Source organism: Cnephaeus nilssonii (genome assembly GCF_951640355.1).
Source record: "Cnephaeus nilssonii genome assembly, chromosome: 21".
NCBI lineage: Eukaryota > Metazoa > Chordata > Mammalia > Chiroptera > Vespertilionidae > Cnephaeus > Cnephaeus nilssonii.
In genome coordinates this window covers 24,753,326-24,780,196 of record NC_137092.1, presented here as the reverse complement: position 1 = coordinate 24,780,196, position 26,871 = coordinate 24,753,326, and the positions used below count along the sequence as shown (strand labels likewise).

At 39.7% G+C, this 26,871-nt stretch overlaps 1 protein-coding gene across 3 annotated transcripts in view; it reads right to left on the bottom strand.

Annotated features, from left to right (window-relative positions):
- Nucleotides 1-26,871, bottom strand: part of DHX9 (DExH-box helicase 9) — a 43,979-nt gene extending 17,108 nt beyond the window's left edge. Inside the window, exons 1-15 of one of the 3 annotated variants that reach the window (XM_079761795.1) lie at nucleotides 26,732-26,871; nucleotides 23,884-24,016; nucleotides 23,094-23,234; nucleotides 14,206-14,320; nucleotides 13,174-13,283; nucleotides 12,401-12,549; nucleotides 10,131-10,177; nucleotides 8,292-8,428; nucleotides 7,842-7,931; nucleotides 7,590-7,751; nucleotides 7,371-7,448; nucleotides 6,593-6,784; nucleotides 2,025-2,166; nucleotides 1,515-1,597; nucleotides 129-285 (exon numbers count right to left, since the gene is read on the bottom strand). In XM_079761795.1, the coding sequence (XP_079617921.1) occupies nucleotides 129-285; nucleotides 1,515-1,597; nucleotides 2,025-2,166; nucleotides 6,593-6,784; nucleotides 7,371-7,448; nucleotides 7,590-7,751; nucleotides 7,842-7,931; nucleotides 8,292-8,428; nucleotides 10,131-10,177; nucleotides 12,401-12,549; nucleotides 13,174-13,283; nucleotides 14,206-14,320; nucleotides 23,094-23,234; nucleotides 23,884-23,994 (1,714 nt within the window). In that variant the 5' untranslated portion in view covers nucleotides 23,995-24,016; nucleotides 26,732-26,871. Of the gene's footprint in view, nucleotides 1-128; nucleotides 286-1,514; nucleotides 1,598-2,024; nucleotides 2,167-6,592; nucleotides 6,785-7,370; nucleotides 7,449-7,589; nucleotides 7,752-7,841; nucleotides 7,932-8,291; nucleotides 8,429-10,130; nucleotides 10,178-11,032; nucleotides 11,163-12,400; nucleotides 12,550-13,173; nucleotides 13,287-14,205; nucleotides 14,321-23,093; nucleotides 23,235-23,883; nucleotides 24,017-26,731 lie in introns of those variants that run through there. The other 2 variants (XM_079761794.1, XM_079761796.1) reach the window with 2 other exon arrangements.

Genomic DNA, 26,871 nt, shown 5'->3' with positions numbered 1-26,871 from the left:
TTGGCGACCGCTGCTTTAACCTACAAACGAAATTTTCTTCATCTCCAGAATTAAGAAATTGGTCAATCATGCTCCTGAGGAGCACAAAAGATATTCACCCTCATCCTCACCCCCTACACAATATTTACCTTGAACAGGAAAAGTCCTCCCATAAACTTCAATGATGGGGCAATTGAAGAAATATTCACAGAACATGCTGGTATCAATAGTAGCAGACATGAGAACAATTCGAACTTCAGGATAAGCCTGAACCACATCTCGCAGCACCACCAAAAGGAAGTCAGTCTATTCAAACACACACAAACAAAACAAAATTGCACTAAAAAGTCAGTGTTAATGAGATACACCAAAGAGATTGCAGTTACCTAGGAGGCTTAAATAAAGGGTTACAGTGGGGTGCAATTAAAAACAGTATTTTAAAAGAACAGTCACAGGTTAATAGCTATGGGATTTAAAACGAGTGCTCTTCAGGTAGGGGAGAAAAAAATGAGAGCAAAGAATTCATTTCAAATTTTTCAGTGAAATTTATATTTGTAGGCACACCAACTTTAACTAGAAAAAAGGGAAACCTATCGTAAGTCAAAAATCAGTTATTTAGCCCGGCTGGTATGGCTCAGTGATTGAGTGTCAACTTATAAATGCAGAAGGTCAAGGTTCTATTCTCAGTCAAGGCATATGCCTGGGTTTCGGGCTGGATTCCCAGTGTGGGGCATGCAGGAGGCAGCCAATCAATGATTCTCCATCATCACCACCACCATCATCTCTCTCACTCTCCCCTTTACTCTCTGAAATCAATAAAAAAATATAATTAAACAAAATCAGTTATCCAATCACATGTAAAGTAAATCTTAAAAATGTTGAAAAGGTCCTAGCTGATTCATTCAAACAAAATAAGGGCCAAGACACTTAATCATGTAAAGTATCCATTGAACATGAAATCTAGAACTTTGACAAAACTTCTCTCTAGCTGCGTGGTCTCTCACCCATCACTTTGCCTCCCCAAGTACAAAAAACCATCATCAAAATCTTTTTTATTTCTTTTCATATATACAGCTTTCACCTCATCTATAAATATTTTATAGACAGCTATATAATACTCTTAACTTTATGAGAATATGTATTTTATATAATCTTTGGGATTTCCTCTCACATACCATATCACTGCGAAGATTCATCCACGTTACTACAGTTATTCTTTCTAATGACTTTAATATCCCAATATGTGAATATACCAACTGATTCACCAGTAGGTATCTGATGGTACATACTGCAGGTATCTGGGTTGTTTCCAGAATTTTACTATTGTGAACATTTGCTACTGTGAACGTTCAAAGAAAAAAAAAAAAGGGTTTAATGGCCTTACTAGAAAAAGATGTTCAACATCTTAGTGAACAAGTTCATGATTTTGGTAGATGATGTAAATAGTGGGAAAAGAAAAAGCAAAGCAGACATTTTGATTTCTTTTTATTCAGAATATTAGCATTGTTACCTTATCATAATGTTCAGCCACTTACATTTATGTCTCTTTCATGTATTTCATCTACAATTACATGACTGATTCCTCTAATGCCTGCTTCTAATTTTCTCAGGAGCACACCTTGGGGGAAAAAATGACAGCAACAAATGGAGATGAGTTTCTATGTTGATTAAAGTAGGGAGGATAGAAAAGTTCAAAGAATCAAGTTTCTAGACAATTATGCTTCAACTCTATAACCCCAGCATTATTTAAAAAAAGAAACAATCACCTGCATATTTAAAATTATTTAAAAAGTGATAAACTCTGAATTAAGAGATATAATTCTAGTAACCTAAGCTGATTTCATTTTTTCCAAGCTACAATGTCCAGCAGATGTATCATGCTGTCCATAAAGGAAAAAAACTGCTCAAAGTTCTATTTAAACAATAATTTTGAGAATGACCCTTGATTTATGGTTTCCAGCCATTCTGTGCTATTACCAAGCTTTCTTCAAAAATAACACAATGTAAACCCCAAATGAAAGACCAAAATTCAACACATTACTGACCTACAGTACAAAACATTATACTGGCATGAGGGCGTGGAAGTATAGATTCAAATCGCACACTGTAGCCACAGCTTTTTCCAGGCTCTTCTCCTCTCTCATATGCAACGCGCTCTGCCACAGACACGGCACTGATTCTCCTAGGCTGAGACCAAAAATAAAAGTGATTTAAAAAAACAGCAAAATCAGTTACACCTGTTTATTGGGATTACTGAGTTATCATAGTCAATCTGTCCCACTGCCAGCTCAGTAATCAACAGAAACTATAATAGTAATCATTATCTTAAAGGAAGTTCCAAAATTTATTTTTTTAATTCAGGACACAAAAAAATTAACTTAATTCAATGTCAGATACTGAAATATCCTGTTTTTCATCTTGTATATAAAGTGATTCCAAGATTTTTATATAAAAAACAATTTATTCACCACTGGCCTAAACTGTTAAAGATATTCAGAGTGATTTTCTAGCAGGGAAGGGGATAACACACACACAACTAGGGAGCTTCCCTGTAACTGCCAACCATAGCGAAGGCATTTTTAAAAATTTAATTAGGATGGTTATTAGGAAGGTGAACAATCTCCTTTGCCATATTCCACTGTGGCCACCTTTCATTCATCTATTAACGCATAAAGGAAGCATTTGTTACATTCTGCATCAGGTGCCACATGGAATGAAATCACTCCTGTTTCTGATGAGCTTATGTAGTGGAGCAACAGTATATATTACTGCTTCCAGCAATAAATATGCTGAATCTTAAGGGGAATGCTATTTATTGGTTGTTTTTAGTGTTGGACCTTGGTTTTTCTGAAAACTTTTCTGAAGTGTTCCATATCTTTTAAGTATACAAAACAGTATTTACTTGGTGGGTAGTATGTTTGAAAGGTATAGCTATGTAGGTACATAAAGATTTATCAAGACTGAATGTTTCCAAGATGCCTTGAATTTGTCAAAAAATTCCTGATGACAGGTTATATTTTAGTTCCTTGCTTGAGAAAATTTTCTGAGTTTCTTATCTAGTTAAGTACCTATATTAAGATATCGCAGATTATCACTATTTAGAAAATCAGAGGCTAAATCTTAATTAAAAAAACAACACAACTTCACTAGAACTACCCTTTGAATTAGTACAAAACATGATTTATTAATTTCTATGTCCCTCTCATAAAAGAATCCGTTGGTGTATGGAGCTCGTACAAATACAGGTTTAATTGTACAATCACTTGCTTCATATTTATCCCAGGAAAAGACAAGTGATTAAAAGATGCCTTCTTGAACATAACTGTGTTGAATTTTCATGAGCTTATATTCTATCTGGTTTATGTGCCTTGACTTGCTGAACTATGCTAGCTTTTACTGACCTGACCAGTACCCTGCACTTCACCAACCCTGAATAAAAGCATTCCATGAAGAACTGAGCTCTGTATTTGTCCATCAAAGGAAGACTTCTGCTATACTCATGACAGGAAATGTGAAAAAGGTGTTCTACTAAAGGTACAAAATAGTTTTCTGGGTCCTTTTAAGAAGTTCATTGCAGTCTATAAGTAACAGGTAAATGCTCCATGCTACTGTTAATCCTTTCCTCTACTTCTGTCTTTCCTACAATTTTCAGCATTTCTCCTAAATAAATAGCTGCCTTCTAGAACTTAAAACTCAGTAGGATATTTGACTCTGGAGATGTATTCATATGCTATTGGGTATGCAGAGGTTGCCTTTATCGCCTTAGGGCTACTTTCATGTCTACAAGCTTTGCCGATTCCAGCCTTCTAAATGAATCCAGGCAGGAGACGGCATATTTCCCATATAGTATATACTGTAGTTAACTCTACTGCCCCCAAACACAACTGTCTTCAGAGACTCAAGAAAGCCATCCATTCCATTAATTTGTGTTACAAATTAATGCAAGAGGCGCTTAAAAAAACAACAACCACACACACACAATCCAGGCACGTGCCCTGACCAGGAATCAAACTGTGACCTCCTGGTTCATAGGTTGACACTCAACCACTGAGCCACACCAGCCAGGCAAGAGGTGCTCTTTAGAACCATCTTCAGAAGCCCAATCAGTTAAATCAACTTGAGTATGAACAGAAAACATCAATATTAAGATGACTATTCAAACAGCAAATGACCCTGCAATCTCCTTCCCATATTTTATATACTTGACTTAACTTCCCACTTCAACAGCCCGGACTTTCAGACAAACATAAAACCATTTAAAACACACACTAAAGAGAGAAGCACTTTTTCATTCATAATTGATATGCTTAGAGATCAGTGCGATTTTTCCTGAGGGAAGTATAGCAAAGTGCATGTCTAAGAATTTATTTCAATGAAACAAGTATATAAAGATTACAAGTACATTTACCTCAGCGTATGTAGTATGCCAAAATATTAGAAATAATCTTTAAAAAAATCTCCATCTCTTAATAGTAATGTAAGGGCATATGCATAAAATGGGGGCATTATGAAGTCATTAAAAATTATACTGTTGCTCTGAAACCACATTGTGTTCTTATATAATGGAGCAGGTTAGGATGGTGTACAAGGTGTGTATGAAACAGCCTAAAAGGATGCAGACCAACAGTAAAAATGATTACTTCTGGATGGCGGTATCCTGAGTGGGTTTTGCTTTCTTTAAAATTTACTCTATTTTCTAGCCCCAACTGGTTTGGCTCAGTGGATAGTGTCAGCCTGTGGACTGAAGGATTCTCAGGTTTGATTCCAGTCAAGGGCACATGCCTGGGTTGCGTGCAGGAGGCAACCGATGAATGATTCTCTCTGTCATCATGGATGTTTTTCTCTCTCTCCCTCTCCTTTCCTCTCTGAAATCAATTAAAAAAAAATTTACTTATTTTCTAATTTTTTCCCAATGGCTACATATTCCTTTTATAGTCAGAAAAAGGCAACTAAAAATAATCTTCTAATTCTCATTATAAATATTCACAAGATAAGCATTTTGTGTAAAATTCTGCTTAATGTAAAGAACTACTAGTGACTATTGAAACACTTCTCAAACTGTATACCACCTCATAGCCTAATAAGTTTACTCTTATTATCCCTTGAATTTATCTTTTCCCTTGATCTTCAGTGTTCAACAATTGTTTTACATGCTGTCCCACAGTAAATAAACACAAGACAAGGAGCACCAAACATCATCTATACCTGCAGAACTACCTTTCCCCCTGTGGCTTAGCTGCTTCTCACTTAACTGCTCTATAGTATATTGAAATACTCTATATTCTATAAATAAATATAAAGAACCAAGACTATGGAGACCTCTAGAATAGTTATAATTAACATCTGTGTAACATAACAGTAAATACTATGGTTGTATATACTATTTCATTTGTGTTTCACAACAAGACTGATAATTTTTTTCATTCTAATTAAAAAACAACTGAGTTCAATTATTTTGCCTAAATTCATACAAATGACTTTAGCTGTAACACATTTTATTTATTCCCAATCTAATCCTTTCTCCAATTATTCTGCCTTATGTTGTATTTAGATGATCTAATATATTAAAAATAACAAAATAACCAATTTAAGTGAAACTAGTTAGAAAGTAGTGGTGATGAAAGCAAGAAATAATGTTGTCATTCCAACAGAATACTTCCATTAATCTCTAGGATATAAGCTTTTCTTTACATTTTCATTGCACATGACTGCTGATCTCATTTCCTCTAAAGAATCTTATTCCTCTTGCCTGGGGTCCAGCCTTAGTAGTAGGTAGTTTCTAAGTGGTTACTTCACAGTTTATCTGTGTTCACTTTAACCAAAATAGCTAATATTTACTGAGGACTCACTGAATTCCCTTTGTGCCAGACACTTGGTAACACTTTCCATACCATTGGCATTTGAACTGTTCTTTTGCAGGATTCTAGGATCCACCTCTTTGATGTACCCCTCTTCACATTTATCCCAAACTGCAATAACTTCTCTTAAGAGTTGTCTAACTGAAGGAGCACAGGTTCCAGAACGCCACATCATTTCTCATCTGGTTATTTAAATACACGGTGATAGAACAGGGCTGCAATAAAATGATTTCTACAGCACCAGATATCATAAACATATCTGGTTCTATTTTTGGAGTTTATTCTATATGAGACAGCTATATCCTGAAATGATGGCTTAAATCAAGCACTTGGTAAATTATTAACCATTTTCTGTTTTACTAGCTTGCCTGCTCTTATTCTAACTGGTTTTCACTGTAAATTATTTGATGGTAAGGTAGAGAAGACCAAGATTTGGTGTGAACTTGAGGAGAAAGTACTCTCAGTATTGATTCTAGGCCCAAAGACTCCCTTCAGCCCAGACAAAAACAATCTCCTACATAGCACAGTTTAGCTTATCAGTGAAGGATACTGGATACCAGAACAAGGCTTTAGTTCTTTTTGTGTTGTTGTTTTTGTTTAATTTTAAAGGGCCTGATGCTCTACCACTTTCAGATCCCTATCTTGCTACAAAGGGGAATTGATCAAAGAATTAGAAATAGTCTGGCCTCTAGGCATTTCCACCATCCATCTAATTCACACCAGACACACACTTAGTAAGCCGGCTGGCTACTTACCTGAGTTACTACAATATTACATTCTGCTGCGCGGTCATTCTGGATAAAGTCATCAAGAATAAACTGGGGAACCTGTGTGGTTTTCCCACATCCAGTAGCTCCTCGGATAATGACAACTGAATTTTGACTAATTGCTTCCAGAATTTCACCTTCAAATTTCTTCACAGGCAGTAACTCTCTCTCTTGCAAGATCTGCGTTTAGAAAAGTTACACCTCAAATTTCTACCCACATGTATAGTAAAAGCAACTGTCCTATTGCTAAATAAATAAAAGAATAAAAATTGCCACCTCTATAAAAACGTATTCCTTTCCACTGGCTTAGTACTCAACATCAATGTTTCTCTCTCCCTCTCTGAAATCAATAAAAATATATTTTAAAAAAGAATGTATATATTTCTATCTCTAATAGAACTGCCCCTTCTCACTAGATTTCTGAAGAATCTACATAGTGGCCTTGCTCACACCCTTTTTTCCTCCTTTCTCCCTGAACATTCCATATACATTCTCTTTCTTCTAACATTTTTAATGTTTTATTAGGAAAATACTGAAAATAACCGTAATAGTTATTACCCCAAATCTCTCCACTTGCAATTAACTACAAATCCCAGCCCCTTAACTCACAACTACTACCCTCCACAGTATCGTAGATGAGCCATTTGGTAAACATCTTTGATGTACTTTCCTAGAAAGGGTAAAAAATATTATTTACTGTCCTTTTGCCCACACCTAGAATGTTCTGAAGCTCTGGCCACATGTCTATTATACTTCATAGACTTACAGCTTGCAAATCATGATCTTGGTCCAACTGGTACATTAATTCACTCTTAAGGTCCTTGCTTATTTGTTCTGGAGTAGCCTGTAAAATGGGAGAGCAACAGTCAAAAGCACATAATTCACCATCAAACAGAATCCACTGGACACTTTAATGAAATATACTCAAAAGTAAAAAAAAAAGTAAAATACAAGAGTCTGATCTCAAGAATAACAATGCACTCACGTAAGCCAGGGGTCCCTCATCAATGTTGCTGCTAGTCCAGGGATTCCAGTTGGACTGAGGAGGTGACCAAGGAACCACTCCCATTTGGTTTTGTCGCTGAGATGGCTCAAAATGAGCCAATTTGCCAAGGTTGAGAACAGCGGGCACAGAAGGATCATCAGGCTATTAAAAAAGGGAAAGCAAAAAAATACCAGGTGCTTATCTGACTAGAGAATTTCTTGACAAAGGTGAACTAAAGAGCTGCATACTTACTGGAGGTATGATTTCAAGATTTAGCTCTTGAACGATGTTTTGTAGCTGATGCTCTAAGTCTTGAGAGATGTTAACTTTATAAGGCTCCACCTACAGAAAAAGGATGACCATGAAAATCACATTACATCACATACAATCACTACTTAGTAGATCTACTGTAGCAGGGATCAGAGCATGTGGCCAACGCTAGGTCTAAAATATTCCTACAGCCAACAATAAGTCAGTTCTCTCCCGTGAAAGAATTTCTTCAATGATTACTGCCCACTGGGAACACAAGCAACCCACCTGGCATAGATGACTAGTAGGGCCATTTCCATTTCTTAACTATAAATTAAACTTGACTGAAATCCTAAACAGTCAAGTTTAATTTATAGTTAAAGTTTAATTTATCCTAAACAGCAGCTAAATATTTCACAATATCTCTCTAGGCTACTAAGTCTAAAGACTCACTGTCTCTCCTTCTTTCTTCTTTGTAAGTCCAGAGTAAGCTTCAACCACTCCAAGATGGTAGAGTTGTCTGACAAGTGACAGGGCACAGGACTGTGCTGCCAATTTTTTATTTGATCCATGTTCACGTGCAAAAATCCCTATAAATTAAGGTCATGATTACCAAAGACAGAAGAATAACTCAACTACGTAAAGAAACATATTGTTTCATAAGCAAAAAAACAACAACAAAACAAACCCCACCCTAAAATACAGAGTAAGCAATGGGTTCTAAGTTCTTTTTCATTTTAACTGCTAACCAAAAGCAATTCTATAATAGCTTATCAATTGAGTGACCAACCACCTTTGACTATAGGCTACACTAAGACAAAAACAAATCATCACTATAAAAGCAATAACCTATTTCAATAAAACGTGTCATTATTAATATTATATGACATTAAAAAGGGGAAGGAAACATAGCTTAACGTAGTAAAAGCAAAGGGTCAACAAAGCAAAATATAAAATGAAAATGAATTCAAAGTGGTTAGCAATCTTCTCCTAGTCAGATAACATTTTAGGCTTTGCAAACCTCATGATCTCTGTCATAACTATTCAAATCTGCCTTTAAAGTGGGAAGCCATCCATAGACAATACTTAACTAGGGTTTGACAAACTACAGGCTCAGGAACTAATAGTCACGTTTTTAGAACTGTACAAATACAACAAAAATAAGTGTGTGATATATGTGACCTGCAAAACTTAAATATTATGATCTGGCCCTATATGGAAGTGTGCCATCCCCTGACACAAACAGATGAGTAACACTGTGTTCCAAATACAACTTTCTTAAAGAAAATGCTAGTATAAGGTTTCCCCTCCTTCGGTATCATTCAGCTTTAGGAGAGATGACAAAGTAACAAGGGGCACAGGCCCTTCCTGTCTAATTAGCCAACTTGGTCAAATTAATTCTGATGGTTGTCAGATGAATGGGCTTACAGATGTCAGACTGCCTTAACTTCTCTTCCCTTAACATCCCAATCACTCAAAATAACTTATTTTTGAAGTCTGAGATAAAAAAATTCAACATCTCCTAATGATTTATTCACAGACTCCATTCTATCAGGAAAGTCCTTCATATATGCAATTTGAAACACGAATGTCAGCTGCAGAACTCTCAAGTTGGAAAAAATCTTTGGCCATTTCTCTCAATCCCCAGATAAAGTAAATTGAGTCCCAGAGACATAAGGTGTGATATTTGAAGTCATAAAATCTGTCAGTAACAAAGCCAGGTACATAGGGCTAGTCCCTTAGCCTTCAAACACAACACACTGCCCATTTTAAACTTACTAAACATAAAGAATACAGGCATCATACCTTTACCTTTTTACTTTCTTTATGAATAACCCCCATCTAGTCTTGTTTCTCAGGATTACTTTCTCACCTTTCCTTCTTGACTCTATGACTAATAAATGCTACACATCTGTCTTCTAATCCTGTCATCCAATTTATACTTTTCTAAATTTCACCTAGCTAGTTTTACCTAAACAAAAAGAACATTTTTGTGTAGAAATTTTTTAAAAAAGTTTTAAAATTCTTTGACACTTGCAAACTCCTAAGTAGCCTACCATCTCTCACCCTTTCAATTTTAACACTAGCCTAATTCCCCCCCCCCCCCCCCACACACACCTGCACCTTGGGAAACTGGGTCCTCTCATATAATCACTAATATCCTAAAACACCCTAGATGCTGCCTTATATCATGTATTCTTTCAATTAATAAAACCCACATATTTGTAGCTCAAGACTCTACTGTGAAAAACTATTCCTATACGTAAGATTCAGCTTATCAGTAACACTTACTTCTGCCCAGCACCTTGATATAAATGGTCATTTCTGCAATAAAGCTCCTGTAACGACATATACAAACAAGGTTAGGAATTTCACTATTAGAAATGACTCAATCCAGGACTCCTAAATCAGGCAGGCTTTTCCAACTGCTTAAGCAAATCACAGCCAAAAAACAAAAGAAAACAAACTAACAACAACAACAAAAAAAAAACATTGTAAAACACTTGCTTCTGTTCAATCCTAGAACAAATAGAGTATATAAACTTCAAATAACATACAACATGGCACAAGACTGGTATAATCAAAGCTGATAAGCCAATTTTTCATGAAAAGAAAATGTTAGGGTTTTAGATTCTATATTTACTTACTCTTACTCCAAAGGTTGTACTCTGAATAGCTAGAAAACATTCAATGAAAAGGAATTTTCCACTTAGCTTGGGGCCAAGAAACCAAAGCTCTTTAAATTATAGCTATGATTAAGATTCCTTTCATGGGCTACCCACTAATGACTTCAATCTGTTAAAATAATCTAAATATAGGTATGCATGCACACAGCACATGGACACACAAACACTGCATGTATCAGTGGCTCCTGAGGCAGGGGTCTGGTATCTGTCTACAGGTGACAACAGCCCTTAATAACAAAAAAATTTTTTTAGCATATTTATATTACATTTACTTAAATCAGATCCTGGAGAACAAAGAACTTTTGAAAATTATAGCTAAAATTGCTGGCAGATTCTAGGGAATGGTTTAGGTTTCAACAAGGGAAAAACTGCCCTTTGAAAACTATGGTTTCTGATCCTTTCACTGCTCAGGTACACTCTAACCTTGACTTTGTGCTATGAATAAAAGGTTAAGTGAGGATTAAGAAAAAGATGTTAGACTCCTTCCTATACATCTTGTGAACTGACCTTCAGGCACAGCTGGTTCAGGGGTCAAAGGCCACTGACTTTCAGGGGAACAACATCCACCCTTTCATTAATGACACCGATGCCAGTATGTTTCTCAGCCAGGCTTAAAGTCAATCTCATTCTCCTCCACCTAGGGGGAACAGCGACACCAGAAATCAGTTTACAATCGTTTCCCATGTGATTGCTTAGTTCAGCCTAAGCAGCAGCACATGTGTGTGTATGAACACAGACCTCTGGTGTTGCTGTCTGTTATGCCTTTAAATAAAGGACATACAAGGAGCAATGCTGTCCCAGCTTCCCCGACTGTCTTTTTGCCTCCCTAATCTTCATATCCTGAATTCTTCAATTCTTAGTATCACAAGTCAGAGATAAGATAGTGACATAAAAAATGTTTACAAAGTATTGCCAGCACAATTAAGTCATCTAACTCTTCTGAAAGTCACCAAGTGCTGCTAAGCCCAATCAGTTCAGAAGGACAAAATATTAAAGAAAAATTATTAACAAATGCATATTTCCTTTACAACCTCTGAGGGTTTTAAAGTCTGACATCAGAATTAAGTATTTGAGAATTCAGGATTGAACAAAACAGTGGGGTGCAGAGGTAACAATGCTCTAAAAATCACTTTGACCACAGTGTCAAAGTTTTATTTTAGTAGAAATTATTTTAGGGTTGCTAGATGCACCCAAGGGAGAAAGAATGCTTTTGATTTTCAAAAAAAATACTTTTAATGTATTTTGAGTAATTTATTTCTTATAAAGAACAGCAAATTAATCATCCAGGTTTTCATTATGACCTTCCCTCCCTTCCAATAAAATACAGTTCCCCCTGAAGAGTCTAATCCATATGAGCCTTCCTGGGAGTAATAATTACTACACCCTGGAATGCTCTCAGGAAGAACAGCAAGCGGGCTGAGAAACATACTGTCACTGTTACAAGGACCCCCCCCTTTACGTTCAGTTTTATCAAGTTGACAGGCTACAAGGAAGCTAATTCACATACAAAGACTGAGGCTAAACCCTTAAAACTTCCAATAGGAATCTTCAGAGCTAGCAAGTTGCAAAGCAGAACGAAAGGAAATCTAGATCAAGGTGCAATACAATATACCTGAGACTCTAAAACTTAAGTGTCCAATTTGACTCATTAAATAAATAATCATTGTAACTGCCTCTAACAGAGAATAAACTTGAGGCCTCTGGCTGATAGCACCAGCTGAGACGATCATTTTTGCCTTTCAAACTCAAATGAGAACCTTGTAAGTCTAGCAATATAAACAGCAGAATGTCTTACACAGCTGTATAAATCTAGACCAATGAATATCCAAAACAACCTTGACTTTCTACACAAGGAAAAGAGTGAAACAAGCAAACCTGTTGTGATCAGGGCCCACTTGGGTGTACTTATATTCTCCTTGGATCTTTTCTTTTTGGAAGTATTGGTTCAGCCGAGCCTTAGCATTTTCCAAGGTCCAATTTCCATGAAGCCCAGCATTTAAATCCACTTCTTCTGATTCTAGAGTCTGTTGAATCAATGAAAATTAAATTTGGCTGCACTGATTTTATTTATGAATATTTAAGATAGAGAAATTTATAACAATAACTTCTTTGTACCATCTTTCATAATGCAAAAGCTGCTTTTTAAAAACTGCTTTTAATAGTTTCTATTCCTACTCAAAATTGAGCCAGAATTCGTCTGTTCTGCATCTGATGGCCCTATTAGCTAACTAATACATTAGCTATTAACATATTGTACTTAAGTTGTTCCTAAGAAACCTTTGACAATTCTTTTGTATGTGCTAGTTTTACCACTTTAAATATATTAAGTAGGAAGATAAGTTGTTTTATCAAGGCATTTTTACAACAACAGCTCATAAAATGTACCAAGTGAGGTAACTACGTTTCCTATAAAGCAGGTGAGATCTTTTATTACAACCAAGAAAAATAATGTTTTATTTCACAGGCAATTCTAGTAACCAGATTTAATGTGTAGTTTAGATTTTTGGTGTCATGGGTGATCAAGATGTCTCAAATAACCACTGAAAACAATCACCTAATTATTAAGTTGCGAATATCTTAAACCTTGCTATGAACTAAGTCTCACTCACAGTCCTAGAGATGTTAACACAGGGGGATGACAGTCTTACCGCTTGTACTTCCTGTTCTTCCTTTGAGTAATAATCCTTGCAGTTGGATCCTCGATCCCAGGTGGACCCAGGAACACCATAGCCAGAGGCCCCAATTTCAGAATTATTTTCTACTAAGGAAAGAAAATGATTGTGTGTTTTTTTTGATGAATCAAACTGCAGGAAGATCCTAAATATTTTAAAGACTATTTCTAATTTAGATTTGACACTCCATAATTAGAAATGCAAATTTCTATTATTTGGAAATGGGCTTGAAATCTCCATGACTTACTTGAAAAGTGTTATGTGACTACAGGATAGGACTAAATTGCTAATTCCAAGGCTGGTATGCAGGGCTAAGCTAGCAGTAATGGTCAGAAGTGGTTGACAATTGAGCATGCATTAGCAGTGTAGCACTGTTTGTCAAGGTGCTACATATCAAATAACTGATTAAATGATAAAACTATTTCTTTGCCAAGTATGACTAGGGAAGGAAGCTATCTGCTAGTGCTGGAGATAAAAAATGAGAAGCTGAAAAGGGTAAGTGATGAATCCTGATGAAAAAGCAGAGTAACTAAAAAGAGTACTGACTAATCACATGCTTTAAAATAATTACCCCACCCAATAATCTTAAATACCACTGTTATTCTCATTTCACAAATACTGGATATGAGACTTAAGTAATTTGACCAAATACATTAGTTCATTTACTTTACAGTGGACATACCAATGAAAGTTTAAGTAATATAGGGAATTCAGCAATGGCTTGGATCCATAGGTAAACAAATAATGTTCTAGCCTGTGCAAAAATCCATCCAGAGATTAGAAATAAGTAAATACTAATTATAGCGAGGGATTTAAGCTGTATCATGCTTTATAAAAAAAAATTAAATGAGCTGGTGGTATTTGCAAACTTATGAAGGCTTTGGGATCGCTCATAACATTAAGAGTTTATTAGAGTTATTTCTTTCTATCCAAGTGAAAAACAGAGATGACCAAGCAAGATAGTGTATAACTTGCTCTCAGTCATGCGAACACACTCAAGTTCCCTACCTGCCAAGAGAGCCAGATGTGGGGGAAGAGGTCCTCCCATGGTTGCTGGCAAACCTTCGCCAGTATCTGCTGTAGTGTCAGGTGTATCGGTCGGTGGGGGGACAGGGGGTGCCACCTGCAAGTGAAAAAGTCAAGACAGTATAAGCAATTTCGCCTTCACAGGGACTAGTAAATTCTTTTCTACTTAAAGCCCACATGCTGCCCCCTCCTCTTCCCATATTAACCTCTTTGCTTTCAGTAACCATAAAACTATCAAGTTCTCATTTCAGGTAGAAAAGGCAAGAGTAGTATAGATTACTCATAATTCTCCATCTGGGAATTTTATAATATAACATGTACATAAATATAATTTTCCCATAAAAAGTGAGATCAGTTTATGCTGTATTGTTAACTTACTTCTTCTTTCATTTACTACCTTTCTAAGTACAATCAACATTCAAGAAGTATCTGTTAGGAGCCTTCTACATGGTAACACTGTTTTGGGTACTGAGATAAAACAATGCACAAAAGGCACATGTTCTGTACTAATAGAGCTATATTCAATAGCTATATTCTTATAGAGCTAAACAAGAAATAAATACATAATATGTCAAGTGTGATAGAGAAAAATGAAGCAGAAAATAAAGACTGTGAGAGATCACTATTTAAATAAAGTGAACAGGGAAAAGCTGCACTCATAGGTGACATTTGAGAAGAGATACAAAGCAAGTGAAGAGCCAAGCAAAAAGGAACTGGGAGAAGAGATTTCCAGAGAAGAAACATCAAGGTTTAAGACAAATTCAAAATATTTTACATACATTTTCTACTTCTTTAAATATTGATCTACATGAATTTTAAGAACTTATTACTCTGTTGTATGGATATACTACACAAAGAAAAAGTAGCAATGATTTGAAATTTCTGATGAAAAGACCAAAGCAGGACTGCATTTGAACACCAAGAAGACAAAAATCATGACTACAGAAGAAATATACAACTTTTAACATAGACAATAATAAAGACATTGTAATTGGTAAAGATTTTCTTACCTTAGTTCAGTCATCAATTCAAATGGAGACTGCAACCAAGAAATCAAGGGAGAGCTGACTCAGAAGGGCAGCAATGGAAGATTTAGAAAAGATCATCAAGAGCAAAAATGTGTCAACAGAGACCAAGGCGAAAATTGTTCACACCCATATTATTTCCAATTACTATGTATGGATGTGAAAGTCGAACAGTGAAGAAGGCTGACAGGAAAATAACTGAATAGTTTCAAATATAGTGTAAGATGAACAAGTATATCCTAGAGCAAATTAAGCCTGAAATATCACTGGAGGCAAAAATGGAAAAAAACGGAAGCTGTCCTACACTTTGGGCACATCATGAGAAGGCGGGGTTCTTTGGAAAAGACAATACTACTGGGAAAAATAGAAGGCAGTATGAAAAGAGGAAGACCAAATATGAGATGAATTGACTCCATAAAAGAAGCTATAGGCACAAATCTATAGGAGCTAAGCAAAGCTGTTAAAAACAGAACATTATGGATGTCATTCATAGCATGTTGCCAGGAGTCTCAAGCCAACTCAACAGCTCATCGCGCACGCGCACTCACACACACACTCTATATAACTCAAGCAATACCATGTTGATAATTTGTAACTTCAAAACCAAGAGAAAACAAATACTGAAAATCACTATTAAAAAATTATAAAGCCCGGCTGGCATGGCTCAGTAGTTGAGTATCAACCTGTGAACCAGGAAGTCTCAGTTCGATTCCTGGTCAGGGCACATGCCCGGGTTGCGGGCTCGATCCCCAGTTGGGGGGCATGCAGGAGGCAGCCAATCAATGATTCTCATCATTGATGTTTCTATCGCTCTCTCCCTCTCTGCAATCAATAAAAAATATTTTTAAAAATTATAAAACATTGCCTTAAACTCTCTGTACTTAGGCTTATTTAAGAAAAATTCATAAAAGTTAAAAGACACCAACATTTTAAAAACACCACAGTGCTCTGCAGAAAGGTTGCTGAATTCCATACTCACCCAGCACTACATATGATAATCTATTTTCCCACATTCTCTCCAATTCTTGGAATTATAGGTACATTTTACATCTTTACCAATATCAGTTTTGGTATTTGTTCTAACAATCTATTACTTTAACTTAGTTTCTTTGCCCAATGTTCTACCTGGATATTCACTGTTATCATTGATTTCCAAGAATTTAACATTTCAGTGCTATTCACTCTGTCATATAAGTTCCAAAAAATTTGTCCTTTCCCTTTTAACTTTATTAATACTGCTCACTGTCTAAAAAAAGTATTTTGTTAGTATATTTTCTATAGTCAAATCTAGTTTCTGCCTTTTAGATTCTCCACGAAATGGCCTTTCCTATCCTGCGAACTACTATCTACCATTTCTTGTACAATAATAAAAGCATTTGAAGTTCCTTTGAATAAACAACTACCTATCTGCCCTCCAAAGTCTTGACAGACATTGTTATTTAAACAGTCTGTCACTATAATTTTAAATTTTCATTTAGAACCAAGTGTTCAAATTTCCAAATATTTAGTAGGATTTTTTGGGTCCCTTTCTAACATTACCATTTTAGTTTTGCCAATACATATTAGCATTTTTAATGCTAAGTGGGCTGGTTCAATATGAACTCATGTTTGTCTTTTCTACTTTCTTCTTGAAGTTTATTCTGATATTATTATGTCTACTCCCGTTTTATTTGTACTTCATTTGTCTTATAAAGCTTTATTCATTATTTTCAATCTTTCTGATGAAAAGATTCTATTATTTTATACAGAAAAGATGCTGGAACTGCAAGACCAGTGTAGCTAGAAAACAGGAAGTGAGGAAGAAAATAAAAAATGCATAGTCAAAGCATTCAATAGAAAAGATCTGAGCATGTTAAAATGCTACAATGAAAAGACAATAGGGTCTTGTTTCTGGTGTGGCCAAACAAGCTCCTGCAGGTAACATGAACTCCAGCAGGAAAAAATACCTAAGACTCCCACAACTATATGAAGGCACTAAAAGTGAACAAAAGCTAGCAGACTCTGGAGGGGACTTAAAATGAGAGAAATCAACGGATGGCGAAAGTGTAACTTCTATTTATTTTATAGACTTTTAGTCCGAGGAAAGATTGTGAGAGGCAAATAAAACTCCAATAGAAAATCTGGTCTTTCTGGCCAGAAGTATCAGATGGTAAGAGTTTAGGGAACGAAACTGCTAGAAAGTGAGGAGGGAATCCTGTAAAGTAAAGAGGGAGGAACCTTAAATTTTGTCCATGAACCCTGTTCCAAATTTCTAACCCTTGAACTACATACACATACACTGGGCAGATTCCAATCTGCCCAGCAAAGGATTGGAAAACTGAGGTAAGATTTGAGCTGTTAGTCCAAAGGCAGTGTTTGCAGAGAAAGAGTCCAATCAACTTACCTGCTTGATAACACAGTAAAAGCAATACTCTCTGGAGGAACATTATTTAAGATCTCCACAATATAATATTCACAATGCTCGACTATAATACAAAGTTACTTGACATAAAAAAAGGAAAAGGTGATCTGATCTCAAGAGAAAATGTAATGAATAGATCCAAACCTGGAGGTGACTCAGATGTTAGAATTAGCAGTCAAGGACTTAAAAAGCAGCTATTACAACTATGCTCAATGACATAAAGGAAATTCACATTTATATATTATGAAGAGCTATAATCCTATCTAATAATAGACAAACATGCAAATTGACCATACCTCCGACACACCCACAAGCCACGCCCACAAGCCACGCCCACCATACAATCAGAGCGAGCATGCAAATTAACCCAAACCAAGATGGCTAAAGCCACAGAGAGCAAGGTTTCCTAGGTAACAGAGGAAGCCAAGCTTTCCGCCTGCCCTGGCCAGGCCTAAGCCTCCACTCAAGCTACAAAGTTTCCATTGTAGAAGGTAAACAAATTCAAACAAATGGCGGCAGAATGGAGCTTGAGAGAGCAGGCCAGGGTTGCCGCCGGCAACAGGGGAAGCAAAGCTTTCTGCACACCCTGGCCGGGCCCACCCGCTTAAGGCTTGGCTCCACTCCAGGCTACAAAGTTACAATTGTAGAAGGAAAATAAATTCCAGATACCAGGGCCTCGGCTTGGGTTGCCAGGGGGCGTGGCCGGCCTGCAAACCACCACAGGCCCCTCGCTCAGGCCGCCCCACGCCCCAAGGGAACCCCCACCTGATCCGGGACGCCCTTCAGGGCAAACCAGCTGGCCCCCACCCCTGTACCAGGCCTCTATCCTATCTAATAAAAGAGTAATATACAGATTGATCATCACTGCAACACACAATATAGCTGCCCCCATGTGGTCAAAGATCCTGCCCCCATGTGGACACAAAATGGCCACCACAAGATGGCCAGCAGGAGAGGGCAGTTGGGAGGCACCCGGCCTGCAAGGGAGGGCAGTTGAGAGGGACCAAGCCTGCAAGGGAGGGCAGTTGGAGGTGATCAACCCTGCAGGAGAGGGCAGTTAAGGGTGACCAGGCCAGCAGAGGAGGGAAGTTGGGGGCAAACAGGCTGGCAACAGAGTGGTTAGGGGGTGATCAGGTTGGCAGGCAGAAGTGGTTAGGGGCAATCAGGAAGGCAGGCAGGCAAGCAGTTGGGAGCCAGCAGTCCTGGATTGTGAGAGGGATGTCTGACTGCCTGTTTAGGGATCCGACTGCCCACCGGGATCGGGCCTAAACGGGCAGTCGGACATCCCTCAAGGGGTCCCATATTGGAGAGGGTACAGGCTGGGCTGAGGGACAATCCCCCTCCGTGCACAAATTTCGTGCACCGGGCTTCTAGTAATCCTACCTAATAAAAGAATATGCAAATTAACCATAACTCCACTACACCAAGCCACGCCCACCAGCCAATCAGAGCGAGTATGCAAATAAATCCAATCAAGATGGCTACAGCCAGAGAGAGCAGAAGGGAGGCTTGGGTTTCCCAGGCAATGGAGGAAGCAAAGTTTTCCGCACACCCTGACCAGCCCAGACCTCCACTTAAGGCTACAAAGTTTCAATTATAGAAGGTACATAAACCCCAACAGAAATGGCTGCTGGCCACGGAGCAAGCAGCAGTCTTGGCTCCGCTCCAGGCTACAAAGTTTCAACTGTAGAAGGTAAATAAATTCCAGATACCAGGGCCTCCGCTTGGGTTGCCAGGGAGCATGGCTGGCCTGCAAACCACCACAGGCCCCTTGCCCAGGCCGTCCCACGCCCCAAGGGAACCCCACCCTGATCCGGGACACCCTTCAGGGCAAACCAGCCGGCCCCCACCTGTGCACCAGGCCTCTATCCTATCTAATAAGAGTAATATGCAGATTGACCATCACTCCAACACACAATATGGCTGCCCCCATGTGGACACAAGATGGCCAGCAGGGAAGGGCAGTTGGGAGGCACCAGGCCTGCAAGGGAGGGTAGTTGGGGGTGACCAGGCTGGCAGAGGAGGGAAGTTGGGGGCAAACAGGCTGGCAGGGGAGCAGTTAGACATCAATCAGGCTGGCATGGGAGTGGTTAGGGGATGATCAGGCTGGCAGGCAGAAGCGGTTAGGGGCAATCAGGAAGGCAGGCAGGCGAGCAGTTGGGAGCTAGCAGTCCCGGTGGGATCGGGCCTAAATGGGCAGTCGGACATCCCTCGAGGGGTCCCAGGTTGGAGGGTGCAGGCTGGACAACCCCCTCTGCCCCCCGTGCACGAATTTCGTGCACCGGGCCTCTAGTAAAAGCATAATATGCAAATCAACCAAACAGCAGAACGACCATCCAGATGACCACGCTATGCACTGGCACCAGGCCAGCCTAGGCAGGTGCCATCAATGGAAGGGCTCTATGAAGGAGGCCCAGGCTATATCTATTCTATATATACTAGAGGCCAGGTGCACAAAATTCATGCAGGGGAGCCCGGCCTGCACCCTCCCCAATCTGGGACCCCTCTAAGGTTGTCCGACTGCTAGTTTAGGCCCGACACCTGTGGAATCGGGCCTAAACCGGCAGTCGGACATCCCTCTCGCTATTAGGACCACTGGCTCCTAACCGCTCACCTGCCTGCCTGCCTGCTCGCCCCTAACTACTCTGCCTGCCAGCCTAATCACCCCCTAACCAGTCTCCTGCCAGCCTGATTGCCCCTAAACACCTCTGCCTCGGCCCTGCCACCATGGCTTTGTCTGGAAGGCCTCCAGGTCTAATTAGCATATTACCCTTTTAATAGAATAGAGGCCCGGTGCACGAAATTCATGCACAGGGGTGTGTGTCCCTCAGCCCAGCCTGCACCCTCTCCAATTTGGGACCCCTCAAGGGATGTCTGACTGCCCGTTTAGGCCTGATTGATTGGGCCTAAGTGGGCAGCCCGACATCCCTCTCACAATCCAGGACTGCTGGCTCCCAACTACTCGTCTGCCTCCCTGCTTGCCCCTAACTGCTTTGGCCTACCAGCATGATTGTCCCTAACTGCCCTCGCTTGCAGGCCTGGTCCCTCCCAACTTCTCTCCCCTGATGGCCATCTTGTGTGTTGGAGTGGTCAATTTGCATATTACTCTTTTATTAGATAGGCTAAAAGGCTAATATGCTAAGTATCCAACTGGTCACTATGATATGCACTGACCACTAGGGGGCAGACGCTCAACCCAGGAGTTGCCGAGCTGCAGTGACTTGTCAGCGGTGGTTTTCAGGTGATGCACCCCAAAACCAGAGAGGACGGAGCCTGATTCCTCAAGGGGCCGCACAATTCCACCCACCTTATGCTGTGGGTTATGTTGTTGCTGGGGCACTGTCGGCCCCGAATCTGGTTTACTGCACACTTGTGTTTGCCTTCCACACCCTGTACAACAACAACTTTGCAGAGTAGCCTCTCATATTCCAGGACACCTGGGGGGATGTTGGAGAGCTGGTTTCGGCCCAATCCCTGCCAGGCCAAGGGACCCCACCTGCCGGAGGGACCCCGCTTACTCCGCAGATGCTGGGGAAGGACTGCAGGAGGTTGGTTCCAGGGTGTGTCCAGCCCTTCTTATCCAGTCCTGCCCTGCCGGCCACCTTCTAATTAATTTCCTTTCAATGTGCATGAATCCATGTACTGGGTCACTAATATGCTTATAATGAATGAAAAAGTAGGAAATGCCACCAAACTGGTGGGCGAGGAGAGTTAAAAATTCTAGAAGTGAAAAATACAATATCTGAAATAAAAAATCCACTGGATGGACTTACCAGCAAAATAGAGATGACAAAGGAAAAAAAGCGGTGAATTTTAAGATAGTCATTTGAAATCATCCAATCTGAGTAACAGAGAGAAAGTAGGGGGGAAAAAGAAGACAGCTTCTGGACCCTTGGGATAACATCAAAAGTTTAAACATACATGTGAACACAGGAATCTCAGAAAGAGAAGAGAAAAAAATGAGGCAGAAGAAATAATAACCAAAAGTTTCTAAATTTGCTGAAAGACAAATTTAAAGATTCATGAATCTCAGCAAGCCCCAAGCAGTATAATTAAACAATAACCAAAAAACCATAACTAGTCATATCATAATCAAACTCTAGAAACCAAACATAAAGAAAAAAAAAATGAAAGCAACCAAAGAAGACAACACAATGACTGGTTTTAGTTGAAGTCCTATTAGAAAAAATGGAGGTAAGAGAATGAAAAATTATTTTTAAAGTACTGGAAAATGGAAACAGGCACCCCAAAATCCTACTACTCAAAGAAGGTAAAAGAAAAACATTTTCACATTAAAAAAATATTAAAGAGAATTTGCTGTTGGCAAGACAAGCAAGAGAAAGAGGCTAAGAGATATAGAATAGGTCAGACCGTGTGGAGCAAATGCTAATAGTTTCAAATATTTGAAAGAGGTACAACATTGTTTTCATAGCCAGAAATAACGTCAAGATCACCATGCCCAATACCTTCATTTTACAAATGGGCAAAACAATGTAATTAAAAATCCTATGATTATCTACAATATACTAGAAAGTCTCTTTTCTGAGTCAAAAACAATGGAAGAAAATAAAACATGTATCTTTACAAGCCAGAACACAAAAATTCAGTGAAAATAAATTGTTAAAATTTATATAGATATGATTTCTAAAAGTTTTATAAAACTGAATTTTTCATTTTAAAGGGATCTACTTAAATCATAATGTGAACCTTTTTATAGTCAGACTTTGTTTAATTAAGAGAAATAGTTTATTTCTTAAAAACAGTACTAGAGAGGGGTCTTTGCTGTGTCCTTACATGTAACTAAAATAATCATGGTATCAAAACCACAATGATATTCCATTACATGAAATGCTATTTCTTTCTGTTATATAACAAAGTGTTAATGGGACCCAACATTGTGTCTTAAAATGTTACTGATTTTTATATTTTGTTTAACGTGTTATCTTTGGAAATACACAGAACACAACAGGCTCTGGAAAAATCAGTCTACTAATTAATGAAATATATAAAACGGTATTTCCCGCCAAAGCCGGTTTGGCTCAGTGGATAGAGCGTCGGCTTGTGGACTCAAGGGTCCGAGGTTCGATTCCAGTCAAGGGCATGTACCTTGGTTGCGAGCACATCCCCAGTGGGGGGTGTGCAGGAGGCAGCTGATCGATGTTTCTCTCTCATCGATGTTTCTAACTCTCTATCCCTCTCCCTTCCTCTCTGTTAAAAATCAATAAAATATATTAAAAAACAAACAAACAAAAAACACGGTATTTCCCAAGCCCACAAGTCAGGTACATAATAATGAAATAAAACCTTAAGGAACTCATCCCAGTACTCATAGAAAATCCAATGCATTTGAAAACAACATTGAAAAATTGTCACTCTAAGTCTCCATACACATTGGGTTAGCATCATAACCTACATCCTCAAGTGCTTGGCCCCTAAGTACTTACCGCAATAGCTGGGACTTCTTCACTCTTTACTTCGTTTATTCGAACCAAATAGTTAACAAAGTCTCTGGCAGCATTGCTCTGTGCATCTTTTTTATTAGTGGAATTGCCCATGCCAATGTAATTATATCCTTCCACTCGAACCTTTAACAGTGAAGAAAACAATTTATTAAGAGACTGGCCTAAGTGTAATTATGGGACTTAAAAAAAAATCGTAATTCAACAATCCATTAAGGGATAACAGTTGACTACTGGAGATAATACTCCATAAACACACTGAAAATAACACATCTACCATAAGAGAATATGGACTGGCTGCCTTATGAAAAAGCTTGAAGCATGTTGTCCAGTGATAAACTAATCCAAAAACAATAATATTAAATTATGTGACTCAGGAATTCTCCTCTCATGCAACAGAATGCTCCACATTAAAATGCAATTTTATAAGACCCAAGAACAAGCCCTCCATTTATTTTAAGCACTTAGATCTAAAGCAACGAAGAATTGCTTTACTTTTTACAGGAGTTGGCAAAACAGCGAACAACTGCCTAATCTGTGTTACTGGTACCGTAGAAGCTGAAGAAGATATGTGTTCTAATTAGAATAATTTATCTAGCATATTGTTTTAAAAATAATATTCATCTGAAAATGATTTCTAAAGATATAGAATAGCAGGCAAGCCACAATCAAGAACATTATCCAAGGTGTAACACATTACCATTTCCAAATAGAAAACAATGTTCTTTTAACACCAAAATAACCTCAAAAATCATATCAATATATTCTTTAGTACCTCACACATGAATTTCTGCCTGTTTTTGTTCCCCACTGCTCTTATTTCATAGGTTGGGGCCATCTTCCTTTTGCCACACCAGGCATACAGAAAGTTTTTAACATCACCCATGATGCAGGTGTTGTCTTCAGACCTAAAAAAACAAAAGTCAGTTAAAAAGTATCAGCATGGTAGGCCCCACAAACTCAGAGACTGGAAGTAACCACATAGGATGGTCATAAAAATGCCTAACTAACAGTGAGCCATGGTGGGTAGTCGTCCTAGAGGCCAGTGAGTTCCTTGTCATAGGTCAATATTTCAACTAAAGTGAGCTTGTCTACTGTCTTTTTGGATCTAAGATTGCACACCTTTGAAACTTCTCCGACCCCTTAGGGCACAACCTATTGCAGAACCCCTCATTGTTATATTGCTCCCGAATACCATCTCTATGTTAATTATTAACTACCCTGTACCCCCAAATGTAAGAGAATGTTTGTTTTACTTTTAGCCAATCCCAGAGATTTCCCCAGTTTGCTTCCCCCCACCCTTAATCTACCACCAATGAATTTCATGTCACTCTCCTCACGCCTCTTCCTCTGATTTAATGTCTAAACTATAAGACTGCCATTCTCCAAAGCACTCCGTTGAGATTTTGCTCAAATAAACTCATAAAAATCCTCTACCCGTCTGGACCTTTCCATCTTTTCTCCCACCACTATTGTGCACCTGGCGGACTGCAATGTCATCCTGAATGATTCCCTTTTCCACTCTGGCCACCCTGAAATCCATGTTTCTTTTAAATCCTTCTCACCACAATGAGGTACCATCTCACACCTATCAGAATGACTATCATCAACAAATCAACAAACGACAAGTGCTGGCAAACATGCAGAGAAAAAGGAACCCTCTTGCACTGCTGGTGGGAATGCAGACTGATGCAGCCACTGTGGAAGACAGTATGGAGTTTCCTCAAAAAGTTGAGAATGGAACTCCCATTTGACCCAGTAATCCCACTTCTAGGACTATATCCCAAGAAACCAGAAACACCAATCAGAAAGGATATATGCACCCCTATGTTCATAGCAGCACAATTTAGAATAGCTAAGATTTGGAGGCAGCCTAAGTGCCCATCAGCAGATGAGTGGATTAAACAACTGTGGTACATCTACACAATGGAATCCTACGCCACTATAAAAAAGGAGGAACGTTTATCATTTGCAACAGCATGGATAGAACTGGAGAGCATTATGCTAAGTGAAATAAGCCAGTCGGAGAAAGAGAAATATCACATGATCTCACTCATATGTGGGATATAATGATCATCATAATTTGATGAACAAAAATAGACCCGGGACAAATGGCAGGGGAGGGGGGTGGTTAGAGAGCAATCAAAGGACTTGTATGCATGCATATTAGCATAACCAATGGACACAGACATTGGGTCGGTGGGGGCTTGCCTGGGGTGGGAATGGTGGTGGGGTCAATTGGGGAAAGAGACACATATAAAACTTTAGACAATAAAATAAACAAATAAATCTTTCTCACCACACCAGCAGTCACAGGACCTTTTCATTTTCTTCCTAATCTCTGCCCTTGAGCGCTCACTAATCGCCGCTACCTCTGCAGTTCTGCTTTTCCTTGTCCTCAAGGCTAATGAGCCATGTCCCTCAGCTCAAAGATCTCCCTCCTCCCAAAGGCCTTCCCTGTCCACCCTATGCAGTTCTCTCTCCCTTTCCACTATTTAATTTCTCACGTTGAAAGGGGGCAGAAATAGAATGTTGGGGAACCAGCTAGTATTGTAAGAAATATTAATCATGCTGTTAACCATGACTGTTTTATTCTGATGAAAGGCACATTCTACCCAGGCTGGAGCAGACCTGGAGATGCAGCCCTTCCGCCCCATTTGGAGCTGCCTGTTATCATGGAAAGATTAACGACTATGCTGCAGAAATCAGAATCGCCAGCCCTTTGAAGGTCGGTCCCCCAGCGCTTTTTGCATACCTGCAGGCCTTTGCAAACCTCCAGTCAGCTTACCAGTTAATCGCCCATCCGGCATTCCCCTTGCCTTGGCTATTTCCCCCTGTAACTCCAGCCCTTGCATATCACTTAAGCCCTTGGCAGATACCTAGTCCTTTCGCGTACCTGTAAACGACTCTTTTGCCTACCTTTCCTTTGTAGTTCTACGTATATAAGCAGCTGGCTTATGGGGGGCTGCAGAGCAGATTTTTGTGGCTCTCCCATACTGCCGGCAATATTGGAATAAATGCTCGTGTATGATTTAACCCTGTCTCTGCTTAATTGGCTCGGGTAGTGACAGGCAGCAGGGACCCCACGTTTGCCCGGTTACACAAGGTCTTTTTACCGAAACCAGCAGACGTTTATCTCCCCTCCCGCCCCACCCCCCAATCCCCACCGCCACCTCGGTGAGGGGACGGACCGTGCCTAACTAGTTTACGGCTCCATTCACGGGGCCTGCGGGACTGCGCCCAGTGTTGGCAGCACAAAGGAATGACGGAAAGGCCTTGGGTGTGTGTGGCGTCAGGAAGGCTCGCCCCCAGACAACGGTCCCCCTTCCGATGGGCCGGACAACGCCCAGGCGCGGCCGGGGAAGGAAGTGGGATTTATTATGGCTGCTAGGGAGGCAGGACCGGGATGAGTGGCCAAAAGGCCGGGGGCTAAGACGCACCCAGGGCTGCGCAAGCGCGGCGGGGCGAGTAGCGCGCACCCCGCAATCCCGGCACGCGGTGCGGCGGCTCGCCCTTCCCCCACCCGCCACCGCGGCCCGCGCTTCGCAACAAAGCCCGGCTGCAGAGCGGTGGGGGCCCCACGCCGCCCGCCACAACGGGTGGCAACGACGCCTTTCCCCTACCGGCCTCCGCTGCCTGGTGCCCGAGAGCACAGCCCTCTCAGGACGGTCCGCGGTCCCGGCCTCTCTGAGAGACACCCAGCGAACGAACCGCAACTCGCACAGAGGCGCCGGCGAAATGGCTCCTGCGGCGACGACGGGGG